This window comes from Grampus griseus (assembly GCF_964374135.1).
Source record: "Grampus griseus genome assembly, chromosome: 4".
NCBI classification, from domain to species: Eukaryota; Metazoa; Chordata; class Mammalia; order Artiodactyla; family Delphinidae; genus Grampus; species Grampus griseus.
Genome location: NC_138997.1, coordinates 71,565,888 through 71,588,972, shown reverse-complemented (window position 1 = coordinate 71,588,972; position 23,085 = coordinate 71,565,888). Strand labels below are relative to the sequence as shown.

The window sequence follows — 23,085 nt, the reverse complement described above, 5'->3', positions numbered from 1 at the left end:
TTTTCAGTTGGGAGATATAACTGTACTTAGTTATACTAGGAAACTGAGAAATAGCAGAAATGAGAACATTCAGGTAATTATAGCTATAAGAGAATTCTGGCTTTTTTATATGTAATAATACTATGGTCATGCACTAAAAAAATGTTTTTAATTGAAGTAACAGAGGAATAGAAGAGTACTAAATCATGCAGCAAAACAAACAGTAAAAATGAACTTCCTCCCCTCCCCCCCCCCACCAAAGGCTTTGCCTAGAATATGTGACAAGGCACTGCAGCAAAGAGGCGCCATCTGCCCAGAAGATACAACCAATTTCAGACTCAGAAGCCTCAGGTATAATGGAGGTGAAAAGTGAGGGGTATAACATAAAGTAAAGCTTACACATCTTAAGTATGTAGTTCTGTTCACTGTTACACACACATCTATCCACGTAACCACCACCCAGATCAAGGTATGGAATATGTCCAGAACTCTAGAAGATTCCGTCAATACCTACCTAGTCAATAAGCTCACAACAGCAAACTATTACTTTTAACTCTCTCAACACAACTCACTTTTTTGTCTGCTTTTGAACGTCATAATAAACAGAATTATACAGATACACTATTTTGTATCTTGCTTTTTTAAATTCAACATCATCCAAAATCTCAATCTTTTTTTTTCTCACTGTGTTTTATTGTTCTATATGACTATAATAGTTTCTCTATCCATTCTACTTTGACGGATCTTTAGGTTTTATAGTTCAGGGCCATTATAAATAATGATGCTATGAACGTTCTACTACATACCTTTTGGTAGACTCATTTCCATTGGATACATGCCCAGGCGTGAAACCACTGGATCAGTGTACACTTCTAAAGTTGATACTGCCAAATAGTTTTCCATGGTTGTATCAATATAACCACACATTTTAAATATGATCAAACTTAACATAATTTTTAAAGTATACATACAATGTTTAAAACCTCGCACAATTGTATAATTAAGTTTCCTTCATGGTATTTTATGCTGGGTAGCCAAAACTCTAATAAGAGAGAGAGGAGAAAAAAAAAAGTCACAATGGAAACCACATTGCCATACTCTTAGTATGCACCTTTATTTTATTTTTCTCATTGTTTGTTTACTTGCTTATTTACTTACTTTCTTACCTAATTACATACAAAAGGCCTGGAAGGCAAGATACTGATTTCAGAGCAAAGGTTACATTGAAGAGTAAGATGATAGGGAGGGGGGATAGACAATTACTTTTTATTTTACTAATGCTATGATATGAATTTTAAAGACTATTTTACTTTTTAAATAGTCTCTTGGTTCTGATATAAAATAATGTCTGTTTCATGTGAAATGAACAGACCAGTATTTTTCTCTGGGAAATCTGAGTCTATTACTATCACTGATTTGTACAATGGATGAAGCATTGGCTTTCAACAGAAAAAGAAATATAAGAGTAATAATAACTGTCGGTTTCCCACCTCTACTGAGGTCAAAGGACAAAGAAATATGGTTAACATGCAGGTGGAGAAACTTAAGTCAGACATGAGAAAAAAATTCCACGATCGTGATGACTATTAGGCATTGAAACAGGTTATTAAGGGGGGGAAGAGGGAAGACAGTATAAATCTTCTCCCGTAGGGATTTGAAGGGCAGTATATACAGCCATCTGTATAGTGAAACTTGGATAAAACCCAGCTGGGAATTGATGTCCATTTTTTTAACACTATGAATACTGAAGAAGGATTTCCTAGGATATCCTTTAAACAGTATATGTTTCTTGTTACACAAATTTTTGAGCTCTGTAGTATTACAAAGACAGAATAAGAAAGTAATGTGAAAAGATCATTTTAATTATATGAATCAATTCAATCAAATGGATCCAAAATTGAGAAATCTATTGCAAGATATGTTTTCAGGATAGTACAGAATAAAGTATAACTGCTGCAAGACCACAGGTCACAAATAGAAAATAAACAGCTCTCCCTGAAATTTTTACAAAAACAGTGAAATATAAAACCACCAGAAACACTTAGGGTTTGGCTTTCTTTGGAAATGCAGCCTTCCTGAGGCTAAGTTAAACACTGCATCAGTGTTTATAAACTCAGCAGAGAGCACAGAAAGGAACAGACAGATTACCCCTGTTATCTAAGGGGCAGATTACCAGCCTGCCAGGTAAGCAGCCTTTCCTTGGTGGGTCTACCCTGACTTGGAAAGAATAGCCTCCAAGTAAAGCAACTCCCACAGCAATGGATCTTCCCTTGGGGTTTTTAAACTCCTAGCCCATATTCTCATATGTTGAGGATCCCTTCTGTTGAGAAAATATAAAGATTAATAAGAGGAGAAGGAGAAAAAAATGAAGAAAAAGATGCACCAGTTAAACTTAAAAACATAGAGCCAGAGGGCAGATGCTTGAAGATGGGATATTAGAAATTCAGATTCCCATTTTGTGGATGGGGAAACAGAGAAACAGAGGCAATTCAGGTTCTGTTTTAGGTGATGAAGTGTAAGAAAGAAATATGTGCTTAGTGACCTTAAGGCTTTCGGGCATTATTAATCATTAATTCAATAAAAACTCTTTCTGTCTCTTTCTCTAGATCCTCTTCTTCTTCACGCCCCTAAATGGATGTGTTCCTTACGACTCTGCCTTCAACCCTCCTCTCACTCATTCTACTTTCTTTTCCTGGATGATCACCCTTACGTTATACCTCCTTTAGAAATTCACTACTTAGGCTCCAACATAATCACTAGGTAACTAAAACCCCAATCTCCACTTTCACTTCTGGAAATCATTACTCTAGTCACATGTTTTCCAACTAAGATGATCAGGAAGCAATCATACAGGCAATGTAATTCCATCCCTAAATCTGGTAGAATACTCTTCATATGCAATTGTATGACCATTGGTCATTATTTTTTATAATGTCTTTTATCTGCCCAGGAGGCAGTAAATAATTTTATCATGCTATATCCTCCTTTTACAGAACACGCTGAATTTCACAAACATTTATATATTACATAATAAATCATCTCATCTAATTGTCGGGTTAGCAGACAATAGAATCCCCATTTTGAAGACAGGAAAACAGATTCAGAAAAGTTAATTAACTTGTTCATCTGAAAATAAGACAGTATTTTTTCATGTTTCCTATCCCCTACAAGGACCTAATTATATACTATGAACACATAATAAATACCTTTTAAATGAATGAGAACAATTGTCTATTATGGCTAAATCTGGATAATGTATAGAAAAAATTTCAATGAGTTTTCCCCCTTCTACTGATTCCAATGACCTCTAGAAAACTGTGCTAATCTTGGACCCCAGAGAATATGATGCTCTTTTAAATAATGGTTCTCGAAGGTGTTCCATGGACCCCTGGGTCCTTGAGGCACTTTCAAGTAGTCAGAAAAGTCAGAACTATTTTCATACTAATACAAAGATGCTACTTGATTTTGTTACTATCCTGTGTTTGCATTGACGGTACAAAAACGGTGGTGGGTAAAAGTGCCAGTGCCTTAGCACCAATCAAGGCAGTGGTACCAAATTATACGAGTAGTCAGTTTCACTTTCAGAATGGCCATGATGAAAAATCAAATGTTACTAATTTTATCAAATCTCAACCCTTAAGAAAACATCAATATTTTGTGTAAAGAAATGGGAAATATACAAAAAGCACTTCTGGGGCAACCAAAGTATCAGTGCAACCATTGCCTCAAGGAAAAGCACTGATGTGATTACTTGAGTTGTGAACTGCTGTTCACACTGTTTTAATGGCATAAAATTTTTACCGAAAAGACAACTGAAAAAGTATGGTTCTTCACACATTTTTTCCAACAAGTAAATGAAGTGAATCTGTCACTTCAAGGAAAACAATTAACAGTTTGTATTGTCAATATCGAAACTCAAGTTTTCATGTGAAATTATAATTTTGGAAAACTTGTATCTGCCCCTATATCTTTACATTCCTAATACTTAAAGATTTTCTAATGATATCAGTGGTGATATTGACAAATGTGGCTTTGTTATATTGTATAATATATGTCAACATTTCGAAAATCTGCATAACTTAAAGAACCAATATTGCCCAAGTGATAATGTACAATGCTATAAAATAATATGTGCATAAAAGAGCCACTCAGGGCTTCTCTGGTAGTGCAGTGGTTGAGAGTCCGCCTGCCGATGCAGGGGACGCGGGTTTGTGCCCCGGTCCGGGAAGATCCCACATGCCTCTGAGCGGCGGGGCCCGTGAGCCATGGCCGCTGAGCCTGCACATCCAGAGCCTGTGCTCCGCAACAGGAGAGGCCACAACAGTGAGAGGCCCGCGTACCGCAAAAAAAAAAAAAAAAAAAAAAAAAAAAAAAGAGCCACTCAAAGTGCAAGAGACACCAATGGGTTTTAATGTACCAGAGTATGGAAAATTCAGCAATATGGTTTCATATTCCACATTGCAATTAACCTGTAAGAAATTACCTCTTGTAAACCTGGTGTAGTATCAAAGAATATCTGCAATTTTCTGGAAAGTTATTAAAATACTCCTTCCTTTTTCAACTACGTATCTTTTTAAGGTCAGCTTTTCTTTATATACTTTATCCAAAATAATGTATCACAACAGATTGAATGAAGAAGCAGATATGAGAATACAGCTGTCTTCTATTAAGCCAGACGTTAGAGATGTGCAAAAATGTAAAGTGGTACCACTCTTCTCCCTACATTATTTTATTTGAGAAAATATAGTCATTTTTCACAAAAATATGTTACATTAACATGTAATAGGTTTATTATAATATTTTTATATTAATTAATAAATATTTTTAAAATTTTCCCTGCTTGAATTCCTGACGTGATATTTTCTTTCTATCTGTCTCACATGTATCAATAGATATACTCCATCCATTGTAAAGCAATTATACCCCAACAAAGATGTTAAAAAAAATATATACTCCACATAAACAAAAGCTCTTGGTGTCCACGTAGTTTCTTTTTTTGTTGTTCATAGGTTGTTGTGAACCTCAATAGCGTTTTTTTTTTTTTTTTTTTGGTCGCACCACATGGCTTGCAGGATCTTAGTTCCCTGACCAGGGATTGAACCTGGGCCCCCAGCAGTGAAAGTGCCGAGTCCTAACCACTGGACCACCAGGGAATTCCCCTCAATAGCTTTTAACAATGTAAAGGGGTTCTGAGACCAAAGAGTTTTGAGAACTGATGTTCTAAATCAGTGTCACTCTTGGATTCCATAGGAGGGAGATAGAAAAAGCAATCCATTAAATAAATACATAACAAATACCAACTGACAGTATTAATTCAAGAATTTATTTATTCATTCCATAAACACTTACTGAGTATATAGTAACTTCAAGGTCTTGTGTTAGGTGTGGACAATACTAAGAAGCACAGATAAGAATTCTCAGGCCCAACTACTCAGGGTCTGGTGGTAACTGCTATAATAGAAGTATGAACAAAAACAGTACCGATAGGGATAGAAGATGTCATCTTTTAGAAAGAATGACAGGGGATGTGAGATATGATGGAGAAAACGTTGGGGGAGAATTTTAAAAGCCTGAAGGATGAAATGAGCATTCTTTTTTTGGAGGGAGGAGGGAAGTAGGGTCAGGCTTTAAGATCAGTAGCAATTATTAACCAAGTATCCATGTGCAAGGTACAACAGGGGATACAAATATATCTATAGTCTTCCAGGAAACTAGAATTAAGGAAAAAAAGCATAAAACAATTATCAGAAAGAGAAAGATAACCAGAAGAGCAGAGTGACATGAAGACCAAGGGAAGAGCATCAAGAAAGAAGACATGATCAGATGCTACAATATATCAGGAGGAACAAGAAATATCATAAAGGAAAGTTGTAAATAGAAATATTAATGCATATAACTGAAAGTAGAAATACACATTGTCCGTCTACTACTCATTCACACGCATCAGGCAATCCATTCATTCAAGCAGCAAGTACTAAGCCACACACTATATACCAAGCCAAACAGCCAATGGAGAATATGAAATGGACACTGTCTAGCAAAGTTTTGGATCCACACACATTTAACTATTTTGCACTGTGGTTAAGTGCTAAGACAGAGCACTAAGAGAAATAAGAGAAAGAGCTGTGGGTCTTCAGAAGCCAGAGCAATCAATGCAGCTTGCTGAGGAGGGTGTAGGAAGAAGGTTAAAGGGGAATTAGATATGGTTCCACAGAGAAAGTGACATTTGTACTAGATCATGAAAAATAAGGTGGGTTTGACAGGAAAGTGTTTGTGTGTGTGTGTGCATGCCTGTGTGCACAAGCACATAGTGTAAAGTGAGTGGTTATATTAGTCAAGGTCCCAGCAGGAAAAAGATGGCACTCTAACAGGAAAAATAAGGCAAACATAACAACAGGAATGCCTAAGAAGTTAGGCTAAGGGAAATCAGGAGTGTTAAGGAAAACCAACAAGGGAAGGGTAGAGGGAAGCAACCAATTGCATGCTAGCAGGGATGAAGCGAGGCAAACAATACCCTAACCATACTCTCCCCCCACCCTCTAAATCTCCTGCCCATGCCTCCCATTGGCCAAACCGAACTGAGAGGCCAAGGGCAGAAAAGCGTGCTGAGGCAGTCCATAACGGTTAGCCTCCAGAAGCACAGGTAGAGAAGGGTGGAGGAAACCTGGAGGGACAATCAAACGAGAATATTTCAGGTGAAAACAACAAAGACCTGGATCTACAGAAGTTCCTGCTGAGGAATGGGGAGTAGGGAGGAAAAGCAATTTGAGTGGATGGGTGAAGCATGAGGCTAGAAGTCAGAAAGATTTCTATAAATAGCATGCTAAGGAGTTGGGACACTATCTTCAGGCAATGGGGAACCATCAAATGGTTTTAGACAGAGGAATGGCACAACCATATCTGTGTCTGTGGCTCTGTAGCAGCTGCCCACCCCCACCCCCAGCAGTTTTATTCCTGATACAGAAGTCAGACAGACCCGGGTTGTATCCTGGCTGGGCCCAGGCAGAAGGTAGAAAATACACCAGTTATTTGAGCAGAGAAAATTTAACATACAGAATTGTTAACTGGGTAACTGAAAGGTAAACGAGAACTCCAAGGTATCATGCAGGCAGCAACTGTTGGAAGCAGCTACCACCAGTAGGATGGAAGAAACACAGAGGCTGGAATTATACCTCTTGAGAACGGAGTGCTACTTGGCTATGTTGGTGCCTCTGAGGAGGGGGTGCCATGAAGCAGGTTCTGCAAGTACTGGAAGAACTGCAAACTGGGTTCAGTTGCTCCCACAGGAAGGACCTGCCACTGCCGGGGTGAAGACGTGCTGCTGGCATGACACTGACAAGCAGAAGCAAAATCCACAGGAAGCAGGGGGAAAGAGGCAAGTTGCTTCTTCCCCTTCCAGACTTGCAGTTTCCCTCTGGCACCCCTCATCAGTGTAGCCCACCAGGAAGCCAGCTGAAGAGCAGGATGTGGTCTGCCCAGCACCAGCCCCAGCACTGCACAGCAGAAGGGTGGGTTGAGATCTGGGGAGGGGGGAGAAGAGTACCAAACTGACAAGACTACTGGGAGGATTAAATGAAACAAACTATGTAAACTTGTTATAATTCCTGAAACAAAGTAGCTATCCAATAAAAGTCAATTCCCTTCCTCATTCCCCAAACTGCGGCAAGAGCTAATACATGAAGACAAGGATATGTGAGAGTTCAATAGTGCATGTTCCCTATGAGGCATCCAGATTTTCTTATCTCTTATCAATTACCATATATCAAATGGTACGTTAGTCTTATTAGGTTTTAACCTATCCATTTTGCAAAGTTTCACAATCTCCACACCCAGTTCACACACGCACGTACACATGGATGTGTATGCATACATGTTCCCCTTAATCCCAAACAAAATTCTCCACAATGAAGGCAAAAGATATAAATGTGATCAAAACACAGAACTGGATGAACTCAATACCAATAGTAGGAAGCAGAGTACTCTCAATAATGTTGAAAAAAGTATACATCGAATAAAATTTTAGTGTTTTGATTTAAGCTATTTTTCAAAGCCGTAAAAGGAGGAAATGATAGTGGGTGTGGCACTGGTGGGAAGCAAAAATCACTAATTTCATCTGGGACTTCATTAAGAGAAGTATGGTGTCCAAAAAGAGGCAAAGAACAACACATCTTTACTCAGCTCTGGACATCACATTTTAGGATGGACAAAACAAACTAGAACTTGGTCAGTGGCTCAGAGCTAGAAAATGTGTTGGTTAAAGGCTAGTCTTTTCACAAATGGTTGAAAACACTCATCACATTTCATTTGGAAGAGAGACACTGATGGTGATTATGTGGCGCTAACACTCCAGTGCTGCCAAACAAGGAGAGTGAATTCAGAAGCTTCACAACGCACTGGATCAGATTATCATCTGGAAACGTAGCTCAAGAGATTTTCCTGTAAAAGTGTGACCACTGAGGCTTGGGAATCCCAAATACAGCCAAGGTGATTTGGGGGGTGAACAGAGTCAGGGAAGAGGTAATAACTAAGCTGAAAATGGAAAAACTATTTAGAATTCTGCTTAAAGAAAGAATGCGTTATCAAAAGGGAAATATTCAGCGTAAAGGCTAGAAAAAGACAACTTAAGTGGAAAGAATGAATTGGTACATTTCCAAGAAAGAAAGGGGGAAATCACCTAATTTGATTTGTTTGTTTTGATTTTACAACCCTCTTATAATATAGTTTCCCACGTAGATTTCCCCACAGATAGAATATAACTGCAGCACACCAATTCCCGTTTGTCTGACTTCACTCTGCTCAGAGCTTTCTTTCTCCTTCAAAATTCCAGGAAATAGTTTCCCCATTTTTATGGATAAATAAATTGAAATTTGGCTAATAAGTAGCAGAACTGTGATTCACCTCCATGTGTAACTGACTTTGCACTCCATCACAATCAGGAGAGCCGGAAGTCCCAGAAAACAGAGAGAGACGTACAAGAAAGTGGTGACAATCTGGTAGTGAATATCGCAAAGAAATGAAGAAGAATGAGGGCTGAGAAAAATGCCCTTATATTTAGTAGCCCAGAGGATTTGTCAGCAAAAAAGTACCAGAAGCCAGACTACACTAGATTAATAAGCAAGAAAATAATAAAGAAACAGGCGTTGAGCATAGAATACTTTTTCAAACAATCTGGCTGCAGAACAAAGAACAGTGTCATAAAGAGATCTGTTTCACTTTAGCCCTAATAGGCTCTTTCTGCCAGCCATTAAATATAGCCACTCTGCAGAGAGCTATGGGAAAACCGGTGAAGATCCCCCAACCACAGTGTCAGTCCAGAGGAACAGATTCTCTGTAAATGGAGAGATTGAGATGGGCATCTTACTCTGTGAGTGAACATTTTGGGTCCAAACAAATGGGTTTCTTAGAGTCCATTTGTTTTTTACTTTCAGAATACATTTTCCATGATGAAAAGCCAGTGGGAAAAATGCAATTCAGTTTACAATGTTTTAAAAAACCACTTTTCTGGAACATATATGTTTAGTTAACTGACAATTTAATAACAATCTCTTGGAAAGAAGGCATATGTTTATATGTGAAATGATAAAATGAATTTTTTTCTTTCTTTTGGCAATTCAACTTTTTTCCCCTAAGAGAATGATGATTATTTCTCTTGGTGCTCATGATGTTTTAATATTAACTTACCTTTTACTGAGAAATTTTATATAATGGGATCCCTCCCAGTGAATTTAAATATAAGAAAAGTCTTCAATCTAGAATTAAAATATCTGTTTAATGTCTCAAAAATACCAGAAGCCTCTATCACAGTCAAAAAAATGTGTACTTCAGTAGAATTGACAGCAGGGGTTGAGAGAACAGTGCATAGTTTAAAGTACATTTCATAGCTTTCAATGCTGCTAGAAAAAGCATTCCAGCCATCTAGGATATCAGAGCATGATTTTTCTTTTTTTAATGATAAGCAGATTTCAAATATCAATGTTTTATCATGTTTAAATTCCAGCCCTTTTCCTTACTGTTCACAGTTATGTATCTGTTGGTATATGGAAATGAGACACACCAGAAATTCTGACCCGTGATATGAAGCAGAAATGCATAGCCACAGTGTGTTATCTTTTACTAAATTATAGTTGGCACACAGATAGAATAAGATTTGGGCCAATCTTTTTGGTCCTTCTTACAACAAAGTTGGCTAACAATTGTCTGATTCTTTCCTTCTTTTTTATTTTTCCTCTCCTCACCCTCCCCCATGTCTGGAGCTTGGGGATAAATCAAACCATCTTATCTAAAATTTTTTTGGTTGACAGAAAACTCAAATATTTAAATTGAACTCCTTATGGGGCTACCCGCTTTTTTTTTTTTTTTCCTGGCTCTGATTATTTTTAAAAGATACAGAGCTTTAGAAATGTAAAGTGTTTTGATCTTTCAAGAGTCCTGCATTGATTGAGCAATAAAAACTGATTTATGCTCTGTGATAGCATCATAAGGTTTTATCACTGCAATGCAATATAAATTAACCTTATCACCCAGACCCTTTGCGCATTCCTACTTTTCTCTATTCATGATGTGAATTAGTTCTTATTTCAACATATTCACAGATAAGGAAATATTTTAGGTAAACATATGTTATTAATGTGTACCTATAACTGTGGAAAGAAGAGAAAAGCCAAGAAAAAATGAAAGGAAGGAAGGAAGGAAGAAAAGAAAGAAAGAAAGAAAGAAAGAGGGGAGGGAGGGAGGAAGGAGAGAAAGATACAAGAATTATAGTCGAATGCCAGGATGATCTCAAAGAAACAACTTTATTTCTACTTCAAAACAACATGTAGGACTCTGCCCTTGGTTGTATGAAGTTAGGATAATTTTATAAATAAAAAGCATATTCCCTCACATTAGAATGTCTAGATTTGAATTCCAGTCCTACTCCTTATCAGATGTATGGGCTTGGGCAACTTAATTTTTCTCTATTCCGGCTTCTTTATCTGAAAAATGGGATACTCATAGCACCCGTCTCAGAATTACAGTGAAGATTAAATAACACATGTAAAGAGTTAGAAGAAAACCTGGCACATCATACGTGCTCAATAAATGTTAGTTATTTTCACTTTTCTTATCACCCTTCATGTTCCTTAAAGCCCTCATATATAATCACCTAAGACACTGAAAGTTATGATTTTTGTTCATATTATTACCCTCTAACTTTTTTCCTTCTAGGTTCATCCACATTCTTTTCCTTCCAAAATTTTGTTCTTCTATTTCAACTTGACAGTTTGATTTTTTTTGTACTCGTTAGGAATCAAGAATTTGGGTGAGAAATCTCAACAAGAAAAATTTACCCATCTAGTAAAATGTACTAATATTTATTGGATACCTAAGAGCAGATTATAAGAGAAACCTTATTTTTTAAATAGAGAAATAAACTTTTACAAGTTTCCAGAAATAAATTCTACCTATTAAAACCAGATTCAATATCCATATCTAAATATTTCCATACTAATAAAATTATTTAATTTAAAAAGGGTAAAACCCCAGATTCCTTTTCTCCAATAAAAACACTAGTTCTCTGACATTTTAATCCAAAGAAAAAAGCCATTTAAAATTTAAATTCCTTGCAGCCCCATTTTTCTAATACTAAGGACAAAGCTCCATGTGAAAAAAAAAGGAAATGAGAAAAATCAGGCATTTCATACTGTGGTGAAGAAGGGGCAACACTGATGTGACCAGACAATTGGCAGACCACTCTAAGGGTGAGAGGCCGGGACAGAACGTGTCCATCTCCTCAACTGATTTGTCAGCACAGTCATTCATTCATCAAGTCTAAACTAATAAGCGATCACTTCTCCACAGTAAGTGTGGAGGTGGAGGCAGGGGTGTAGGAGTGGGACAGAATGAAGGGGAGGAAGTTCAGACCAATTTTGAGAGTTCTAGATCAAATAACTAACAACATGATGCCTTGTAAGCAAGGACTCTGTTGGACTTCCCAAAGTTGAGTCTAAGAAAAGAGCTCACGGTTGAGCCCCGAGGGCATGTGTATAAATTCCTTCCCCACTCTTTCATCAGTTTACAAACGTCTTCAATACTTTTACCTAGATGCCATGCTGGCTAGGTCGGCCCACAGATCAGAGCAGACTTAAATGAACTTCCTCAGAGCCGGCGGTCACTGTCTGTGGGTAAGTGGATAACTTACCCATACTCATCTTGATTGGCAGGTTTTCTCTGCTTGCTGCTTCCACTAGATGTCTCCGGACTTCCATCACTGCCTCTTTGTGCTTGGTGTTCAATAAGGCTTCCCACAGGGCTTTGGCTGCCGGGTCACTGCGATAAAACCACAGAAAGAGCTTTAGGTAAATTTCTACTGGATAACAGAAAGGGCGGCGAGCAAAATAATTTCTTAAGCATCTTTTCTAAGCACTAACGTAGTTCTTCCCACTGACAGTTTTAAGTATTAGGATTAAATAAAGAACATCTCACCCATTCTAATCAGCACAAAATATTGAGAAATTAAGGAAACAATAAAATCAAGCCACCTAAAAGGGGGGGCATGCTGTGCTATGAGAAGTATGGGAAAACTGTATGACATTTTTTTTTGAGAATTTGCACTTAAAAGTATTTCAGAGTATAACTGAACATTGCTAGAGTAACATATAAATGTTACGTAAGCCAAAATTAAATACATGTCCAAAAATGATGTATCAGTGATTACAAGCATATAAATTTCAGGTAATGTACTTGTCTGAGAAACAGAAGGCAATCAGCAATGAGAATTTCTATTCAAAAACTACTCAACAGAATTCCTAACAAGTAGATTTCCTAGTGAATGACAATCAGGAATTAGGCTATGAAACGATGGCCTTAAGTAGCCCACTTTGGGCCTTGGGTTGGAAGGACAGCACTGACAAAGCCCTTACAGTTAACCGTTGATAAGAGCACGAAGCAGGGCATTATGCAGGGTCTCATCTGGGCTCACTTCTCCAACAGCCCTCTGTCTCACCCAAAGTGCCACATCCCCATTATAAATGAGTACAGTGTTCTTTCCGGAAGATCTCTGCATGTAGCCAAGTATACACATTTGTAGTAACGTTTTAAAAACTGAGCACAAAGAAACAAAGATGACTTCTTTCCCTTTCTAAGGACATTGTCCTCTACTTAAAGCTCCAGAAACACCTCCTACTATCCAGTTAGCAATAGTTTAAAAATTAATACATTTTCAAAAGTTTTATCTTAAAAGTTGTATCTAATAAGATATTAATTTAGCTCTAAAATTATACCTAATAAGGTTTATCTTTCACATTTGAATTTGATTTGGAATGATGTATTTCAGACTGAGTTTAATGTCTGACACATAATAAAAACAACTACTATTTAATGAAAGGTTATTATTATCTATTTTTTCTGCATTAACTAACATCACTGCTCAACATATTCCACTTCTTTTGATCTGACCAAAACTGTCATCATTAATATTAAAATTAATATTCTAAGCTTAATTTAAATGAGCAGGTAACTGCATGCCAAGTCCTATTCTCCGTGGTTGGAATATAGAACAAAACAGGGCAAAAGCTTTCAATGATTTATTGTCTGGAAGAAGAGACAGACATGTAAGCAAAGTTGCTCCATGCTAAGGTGGAAGGGGAGGGGCAGTAGAAGTAAGTGTAAAAGAGACGGTGGGAGCTACTCTAGGAGGGTCCTGCCTTCCTTGCCAAGGCTTGTTGACTTCAGTCTGTAAGTGATGAGCAGCCAATCAACATGAGATTGATTTCGCTTTCGGAGAAGGGTAGCATAGTTCCGCAGTCATGAACAAAGTCTTTATCATCACTCAAAACTAGGTCTATACTTATAAGTGGAATCTAAAAAATAATACAAATGAGTCTATTTACAAAACAGAAACAGACCCACAAACATAGAAAACAAACTTATGGTTACCAAAGGGGAAAGGGAAGAGGGGGAGAGATAAAATAGGACTATGGGATTAACAGATACACACCACTATATATAAAATAGATAAGCAACAAGGATTTACGTATTGCACAGGGAACAACATTCAATAACTTGTAATAACTTATAATGGAAAACAATCTGAAAAAAATATATATATATAACTGAATTACTTTGCTGTACATCTGAAACTAACACAATATTGTAAATCAACTATACTACAATAAGAAAAAAAAATTCTTTTTAAAGCTAGGTCTATTTGCTATGGGGCTTTGGGAGAGTTACTTAATTTCTGTAAAGCTCTGAAGGCAATGGAGAACCACTGAGGAATTTTGAGCAGGGGAAGTACACTCCTCCCAGTTTCCCAAATTTATGGTCTGCAATCATTCCCTACTTTTATTCTCCAAAGCACCCCAAGCCACAGGGATTTCTTCTATACTCTCAACTCTACATACAGAACCTCTAGAGTAGAACTCTACTGCCGCCCTCTTTTCCATGAGAATAATACAGTGTCTCCAAGATCACAGTATGTCAGCTAATGCTGTGTTTGCCCCATCAGACTACTGTAATGGTTAAAATATGGGTTCTGGGGTCAGATAAATCTGAGTTCAAATCCCACCATTCTCCCTCACCCACAGCAGCTCCATGGTCCCTTTGAGCCTCCGCAGGCACTCCAAGCACAGGGACCTCTTTCCCTCCTTTGCCAGGAATGCTCTTCCTACCAACATCCCTCTCTCTCTGCAGATGTCTGCTGAGATGTCACCCTCACCACCCGTGTAAAACAGTAACAACAGCCCACTCCAGCAACTTATTCCAGCATACCCTTCTCCCTCACACGGTTTTAGTGTCCTGCATAATTCGTATTACCATCTGATTCATTCTATGTTTCCATGTTTCTCTGTTTCTTGTTTAGCTCCCTTATGGAATATAAAGTCCTTCTATGAAAGCAGAGATTTTTTTATACTCATTGCTAATTCCCCACTACCTAGAATAGGGCCAGGTACACTCAACAAATACTGAATGAACAAACAATGCTTGCTAGTTGCATAACCTCATGCATGTAACTAATCCTCTCTTTTCCTCTGTTTTCTCATCTGTGAGATGGAAGTAACACAGTGACCACCTCACAGGGCGGTTGAGGGTTAAATAAGATAATGCACATAAAGCAAATGTGAGGAGTTGTGTGGTGGTGGTGGTTGTTACTATTATTACTATTGCTGTGAAAGACACTGTCTTAAAATTCAATATGCTCAAGGGTTTGTAATATATTAAATGAATCCACTTATATTGAGTATGTTTTTCATACAATCTCGATTTGTTCATGTATACTGAAGTCACCTGGGACTTGTACTCTCAGGTTCTTTTCTATTAAAACATTAAGAAGAAATATATAGTTTACATGGTCTCTGACACCAATGTGGAGCCAGGTCATGAAAATTGCTTTGTCGATATAAACAATTCGGATTGTCTAGATACGACAGTTGCTAATGTCTACTTTCTCTCCAAATCACTTTTCTGAACATATACCCCCGCATTACACATGATCATTTAAAGTTTACCAAGCTAACATTCACGGACTAATTCTGGTTCTCTGAATAATCAGCACTGAAGAAGATCAGAGTCATACTTACCGGCAGCTCTGCTGTGTCCTGCGCCCACTTCTTCACTAAGTCATTCTTACTGCTGCTTGGTGGCTTACACATGTACTCCTATATCTGCATCTGAGTTGAGCTCAGGAGTTAATCACTGCCTTTCTCTAATATCCTCATAAAAGTTGATCCAATAGACATTTCACACTATTGAAGTTCCACATGAAATCATGTGAAACTTGGACACATGAGGTCCAATTTTATAAGTCAAGGAAAGTTCACTGAAATTCACACTATAATTATGACAGTATATTTTATATAATTCTCTATCCTCTCCAAACTAGTTTCCTAATGAGGGAATAAGCAATACACAGAGGGCTATCACAAAAGGGTCAGTGCACTAGTGGTAGCAGCACTGTAGGCTGGTAGAAGCATGGGTTCTGGAACCCAACCACGAAGGGTTCTGGCTCTCCCACTTGCTGGCTCTATGACCCTGGCAGAGTTAATTAACCTGTCTATACATGTTTCTTCCTCTCTTGTCTGGGGATGGTAATAGTACTTATTCAGTGGGTTGTTATGAGAAATGAATGTGCTAGTATATCTAAAGACCTAGGACAATGCCTAGCACATAATAAGTGCCCAATAAACACAGCAGCAGCAGCAGCAGTAGTAGTAATAAAAAGATCCATGGTCAACAGACAGCAGAAAGTAACACAACATTGTAAAGCAACTATGCTCCAATAAAAAAATTTTTAAATAAAATAAATCACTAAGATTCTAGGAAAAAAAAAACCAAACAGACATAGAGAACAGACTTGTGGTTCCCAAGGGGGAGGGGGGTGGGGAAGGGATGGACTGGGAGTTTGGGATTAGCAGATGCAAACTGTTATATATAATGGATAAACAACACTGTACAGCACAGTCCTACTGTATAGCACAGGGAACTATACTCAATAACCTATAATAAACCATAATGAAAAAGAATATGAAAAAGAATGTATATATAGATGTATAACTGAGTCCCTTTGCTATACAGCAGAAATTAACAACATTGCAAATCAACTATACTTCATTTAAATTTTTTAAAAAATCAGTGGTCAGGATCTTTTCATAAGATATATAGAAGGAAGCCTGTTTTAGAAGTACATTAGTCTCTTCCACATACTTACATACACATATGGATAACCACTGTCAGTAGGTTCATTTTCTAATATGAAAAGGTCAACAATATATAATGCAGAATTCATAATGAAACATATTAAGTCCAACTCAAGCAATTGCCCTACATAAGACAGTTTGATGTGAAGAATTCTGATTTTCAGGAATAAAATAAGAAACTTTACTACAGATTACTTAGAGAATCAAAGCTACAGGGAGTTAGAGTTTTTTGTACAAAGATTTTTAAGCAATGATTTTGGTGCCAGCTTCTTACCTCATCAATTTAATCCTGAAAATCTGTAGACTGCACACTACAAGACATTTTAAAACTACAATTGTTACTTTTATGAGGAGTTCAGGTTCTATAAATATTTCCAGACTGACTTATAAAGTGGATGTACAACTTTTGGGGTAGAAGTGAACATCAGAAGTAATGTTAATCATCTTTACATCTTCAGCAGGATGCTACCTAACCCAAAACAAACAAATGTAAATCTATTTCTAGTTTTTGAAGGCATCTAAAAAAAATTTTATAATATGCCTGAGAAAAACACTACAGCTTCAAACAAATCAAATTGTTATTAGATGCTATTTATACCTAATCTAAACTCTGTGCTCTACTGTAAACCTACTTCATCTTGCTTTAGTCTTTTAGCCTTTTCTCTTAAATTCAGGAACAGCTGGACAACATCTTTTTAATAATTCGGCCCACCCAAAAACAATTTCTTTTTTTCATGGCTGACTTAAGGAAGAGTTTTTAAAGGTAAATAAAATATAATATTAAAAAATACTGTTAAATACCATCACTACATTCCATTTTAGAAGCATTTCAGAATTAACAAAACAAGTTCTTAGGTCTCACGTGATCCTCACCTCATGAGCTAAGCCAATATCACTGCCCCAATTTAAAGAGCCTCAGAGGGACTTCCCTGGTGGCGCAGTGGTTAAGAATCCGCCTGCCAGTGCAGGGGACATGGGTTCGATCCCTGGTCCGGGAAGATCTCACATGCAGCAGAGCAACTAAGCCCGTGAGCCACAACTACTAAGCCTGTGCTCTAGAGCCCGCGAGCCACAACTACTAAGCCCACATGCCACAATTACTGAAGCCCGCTCTGCAACGAAAGAAGCCATTACAATGAGAAGCCTGAATACCACAACAAAGAGTAGCTCGCCACAACTAGAGAAAGCCTGCACACAGCAACGAAGACCCAATGCAGCCAAATAAATAAATAAATAAATAAAATAAGGAGCCTCAGAGAAGCCAACTGACTTATGTAACTACACTCAACCTATAAATGGCAAAACCAGGACTCATTCCCAAGTGACTGGCTCTGAGCCAGTAATCTTTCTACTATACCATGCCATGCCTGTATTGTGCAAATCATCAGGGAGAAACCATTATTTATAATATCAGTTATTTTAAGCTTTTCATGTTAGCTTTCTTTTCCAATTTTTAATACATCCTCTATTCTCCCTTTAAAGTCACATGTGGGCCCATGAAGGATAGAATGGGACAGAGTGAAGAGCAAAGTAGATTCACATTAACTCATAAGCGGGTCAAGCTTGCTCTCAAGATTTTACACATTTTTTTGTTTCCAACAATATCATACTACTCTCCTTGTGGGTCACCATTAGCCATTGACAGTCACTTGTGACACAAGGCCAATCATGTCCCACTTTTAGTCAACTTTCTTCTTTAAATGTTTCTAAGAAGACTTCACTGAATTTTAAATCATTCTACATATATATCATTTATATAACTGAACTGACAAAAAACTGAAGTCTAAATTGTCCTGAGGTATTATTAGCTCTTATTTGATGTTCATTATCTCCTTGGGAAAGAAAGAAGGAGAAATAGCCTCTAGCTACTCTACCACAGATAAAACTGAGACAAAATGAAGCCACTTGCCTAACACAGCCTACTGTTAACAATAAAGGAAGGAAGATTTACACTCAAAGTGCCAGGGGCTGTTTCTGTGACCTTGGGTAATTCAGTTTACTCTCTGGGGCTTTACATCTCCTTATAAATATTTTTATTTATTGAGAACTCACTATGTCACAGGCAATATGACCATATTATCTCATTGATCAGTAACCCTCCAGGATAAGAATCATTGCCCCATTCAAAGGTGAGAAAGCTGACTCTTAAAGAGATAATATAATTTACCCAAATCACATAGCCAGTAGATAAGGATTTGAACCCAGGTCCCTGTGAACTCCAAAATCCAACTATGATTTAACCATGATTCTACACTATTCTGTAGACAAAGGGTCAAACTAGAATGCTGACTCCTGAGATCCCTTGGGTTCTTAACAAGCTATATTCATATGGTTTCCCTTATACACTGGTACTCCAAGTTCACGTGTATGAATTTGATTAATTTTGTAACACTCAGTGAAAGATAGGGGAATATCCTATGCTGTTACTTCTTTTATTACAACCCTTTTTCTTTTTCACAAGTCCAGTGGTAGTAACAAAGAGAGTTAACAAAAGAATATTCCCAACAGCTCACAGAATATTTTAAACAATTTTCTACCCTTTTCTCTGTTTTTAAAGTTTTCCAATAAGATAAACTTTATTTCACTGTAGCTACTGGAATACAACTTTGTTTCAATAGATCCCTTGAAAGATATAATATAAAAGTAGAATATTCATCCTATGAAAAACTCCATTTTATTACTATGAAATGTGATTAGTTTCTATATTGTCAGTAACTTACAAAAGATGTCAAATACATACTGAATTTATGTCCTTTTTTAATAAACTGATTATCTTGTATCCTTAAAAGTCAAACTATTATGACAAATTATCATGTTTGAAGAAGACTACAGGCCAGCAATATACACATAGTAATAACCTGCTAGAATTAGCTTTGTTAAGTCTCAGGAGACTTCTGTACAGGAAGATACGGTCCTTTCAGTTAAGTCCTGACTTTTCATTCACCAGAATTACTCAACTATGAATGAAATCTTAGAAGCTGTCTCGGTTTGGCATGTATGAAATGTCAAATGCAGTCTGCTAGAAACTAACAGGAAATATTCATCATCAACTAAAATATAAAAAAGACAGTATTAATTTTTAAAAAGTGGCTAAATGTTGAATCATGGTGCTACTTCAATCAAACGGAAGGCATGCAATTAAGAGACTGAGTGGGGGTAAAATGTGAAGATACACCATTATCTTATGACTAAACTCAGAGAAATGGTTTCTCCGTGGCATGCACAGGAAGCTAAGTTTACTCACACAATTTGCAATAACAGTCACAGTATTCCAACAGAAATACAGTGATACAACAACAACAAAAACCACCAAATAACCATTTTCAACTAATTTTAAACAGAGAGCAATCTGAGTCATAGTTTTTCACAGCAGGTTATAATGGTTTCCATCAGTGGTGAGCTTAATGAGCTGTGAAGGCAGGTTTGTTAATTAAATTATTCACAGAGGTTTCAACAATCATCTTTCCTCTTGACTACTTTTTAAAACAATTACCTCATCTTAAACAAAATTATCCGTTAGCCTTCATCTCAACAGAAGAGAAAACAGCTAAACACAGAGGATATTGAAGTAGACCCTTGGCACTGGAAAGCAGTTTTGTTGATTCTTTCTCAGAATATGAGCACTTCCCGTAGGCTGGGCACTCACAGAGGTGCTGCAGCCACAGCTGTGAGCAGCCTCCAGCGCCCTGTCCTCACAGAGCTAACAATCCAGCAGGGAGGTTGGAACTGAGCATGTGCCTGAAGACTGGGTGACAAAAGCACAGAAAGGAAGCTCAGGGAGAGAGTAGAACACCGAACCTGGTCTGGGTGTGAGAGTGGAGGTCAGAGGGTAGCTGAGGATGTGACAGTGAGGCCTGAAAAATGAGCAGGAATTAGCCAGTTAAAGAATGGAGTAAGATCAGTCTAGGTAAGAGGAGCATCATGGGCAGGGGTTCTGAGAAGAGAACTTGAGACCTTTTCAAGGAAATGAAAACAAGTATGAATGGAACATGAAAATCTAGACGGACACTGCCCTCAGCATATGTCAAATTATCCAAGGCCTGGTAACCCACATTAGGGATGGTAAACATTTTTTCAAGGGCAACTGAAGGGTCTTCAGCAACAGACTGACCTAATCAGATTTGCATTATTAAAAAATCACTCTGGACCCATTTTAGAGAATGGATCTAACGACTGTGCAAGAGGCTATTGCACGGTGAAGGCAAGAACTGATGGCTTGGACTAGGGTGAATTCCTAAAGCTATCACATCATATCATTCCCCTGCTCAAAACCCTTCCACGCTTCCTACTACTGTTACACTGAAATCTAAGTTCCTTATTTTGGCCAACAAGCCTATATACTTTGGTGCTTTTCTTTATTTACATCTTCATCTCTCAGCTTCTCACCTTCTCAGCTTCTCAGCTTCATCCATTAGGTCTCAGCCTCACTGGCCAGATTTTAGCCCCTTGAATGGGTCATAGTAGGTTCCCAACTCAGGGCCTTTTTATAGGCTATTTATTCCCTTTGCCTAGAACCCTCTTCCTCTAGATGTTCATTGATTAGGTCTCATTCATTTAACAAATATTTATTGAGCACCTACCAATGTCAGTTCTATTGTCAGAACAGCTCAAGGCTTCCCTCCTTGACCACTCTGGCTAATGTGGTACTTCCTATTCCAAATCCCACTTGCCCTATTTTAAACATTCGTCACTAACTCAAATTAGGTATTGTTAAATAGAATTTATTTTAATGAATTGGGAGGAAATTGGTCGCAGGGCATTAAGGACAGAAATATTCTGGCTTTATCAGAATGTCAGCATCCTGTGCCCATGGGTGGCAGTGCACTCAGACCATCAACACCCCATGGGCCATGGACTGTGTCAGTCACTGAAGGTGTAACAGTGCACAAGGGTGAACAAGTCAGGCACAAACCTTCTCTCAGAAAGCCTCCAAAGCCCAGCTGGGGAGAACAGACACTAAACTACTAGTTATAAGCTAATGCACTAAGAGCTGTTATAGGAAATAAAAGATGAGGAGAGGAAAAGAGTAACACCTGGGATGGCCAAAAGGTGGAAAAGCAGGACATTGAGGACCTAAAGAAGTTTAGTGTAGCTGCAGCCAAGAGTGTGAGCACATAGGAGGGAAGGGAAGGAGGTGGCAGGAAAAGATGGGGAAGGTGACGGCTGAAAAAATAAGCAAGGTGCAGATCTAAGAAAGCTTTCTAAAACAAGCTGAAGTTTTACTCTTTACTCAAAGGGCAACGGAAAGCCACCAAAGGATTTTACCAGGACAGGGTTAGAATCAGATTTATTATTACTTGCAGTTAAATGTATGTATAAATAGCCAGTCTTACAAAAGTAACTCCCCAAGATGGACATTAAAACTATAATGCTTTCAACGTATGCAGATAAAATTTAATTTTTAAATATAATCCATTTATTTCTTCCTATTGAAGTTTCTTCTGTTGGGTTTTGTTCATTTTTTTTTAACAAATATGAGTGCTTACTTTGCACCAGGCCTTTTTCTTGGGACTGGGGATACATTAGTGAACAAAACAGACATAAAACCACTCCCCTAACGTAATTCATGTTCTGAAGTTTATTTTCCAAACACAGCACACGAAAATCATAAAATAAAAGGAATTCAAGTCAAAGGTTCCTTAGAAATCATCCACTGTACTTTCTCTTTTACAGAAAAGAAAACTGTGACTGTGAGAAATTAAGTACCTTGTTCAAGGTCACAAAGTTTTGGTGGAAAAGCCACTATACTACAATAATAAGTAGAAAACAAAAATTGCACAGAAGCTGTTCTAGGACCCCCAAAAAACCACATCAACACAATCGGCCTTTCTTGTTCAACTGAAAGGAAGAGACTGTTTTAAGGAGGTATTGTATCCATTGTCCCATTTCTTAAAGAACGTTCCCATAACTATCAAATACATTGCTGAAAAAGATAAGATCCCTTCAAAACGTTAAATTCAATATTGCTTTGAAGTACATTTCAGGGAAGGAGCAGAATAGAATGGAAAAAGCAGGAACCCTGATGCAGCTCCAATATATGATCAAGTCACTTATATCTACTCCCCAAGTTTCATCAATCCTATATATCTCTTAGGAAAGTGACTTTCATTATTTGCTCAGGATATTCACTTAAGAATAAAGTACCATACAAATTTACTTTGTACTGTTCTACCTGAGGAAAGAGCTGTCATTTTATTTATTTATTTGTTTATTTGTTTATGGCTGCGCTGGGTCTTCGTTGCTGTACACGGGCTTTCTCTAGTTGTGGCGAGCGGGGGCTACTCTTTGTTGCAGTGCACGGGCTTCTCATTGTGGTGGCTTCTCTTGTTGCGGAGTGCAGGCTCTAGGCGCGTGGGCTCAGTAGCTGTGGCTTGCGGGCTCTAGAGAGCAGGCTCAGTAGTTGTGGAGCACAGGCTTAGTTGCTCCACGGCAT

General features: G+C 37.8%; 1 protein-coding gene across 2 annotated transcripts in view; it reads right to left on the bottom strand.

Moving 5' to 3' along the window:
• SCFD2 (sec1 family domain containing 2) overlaps nucleotides 1-23,085 on the bottom strand; it is a 394,898-nt gene that overhangs the window by 335,424 nt on the left and 36,389 nt on the right. For both annotated transcript variants that reach the window (XM_082653726.1, XM_082653727.1), the window contains exon 3: nucleotides 12,158-12,285. In XM_082653726.1, coding sequence (XP_082509852.1) covers nucleotides 12,158-12,285 — 128 coding nt within the window. The remainder of the gene's footprint in view (nucleotides 1-12,157; nucleotides 12,286-23,085) is intronic.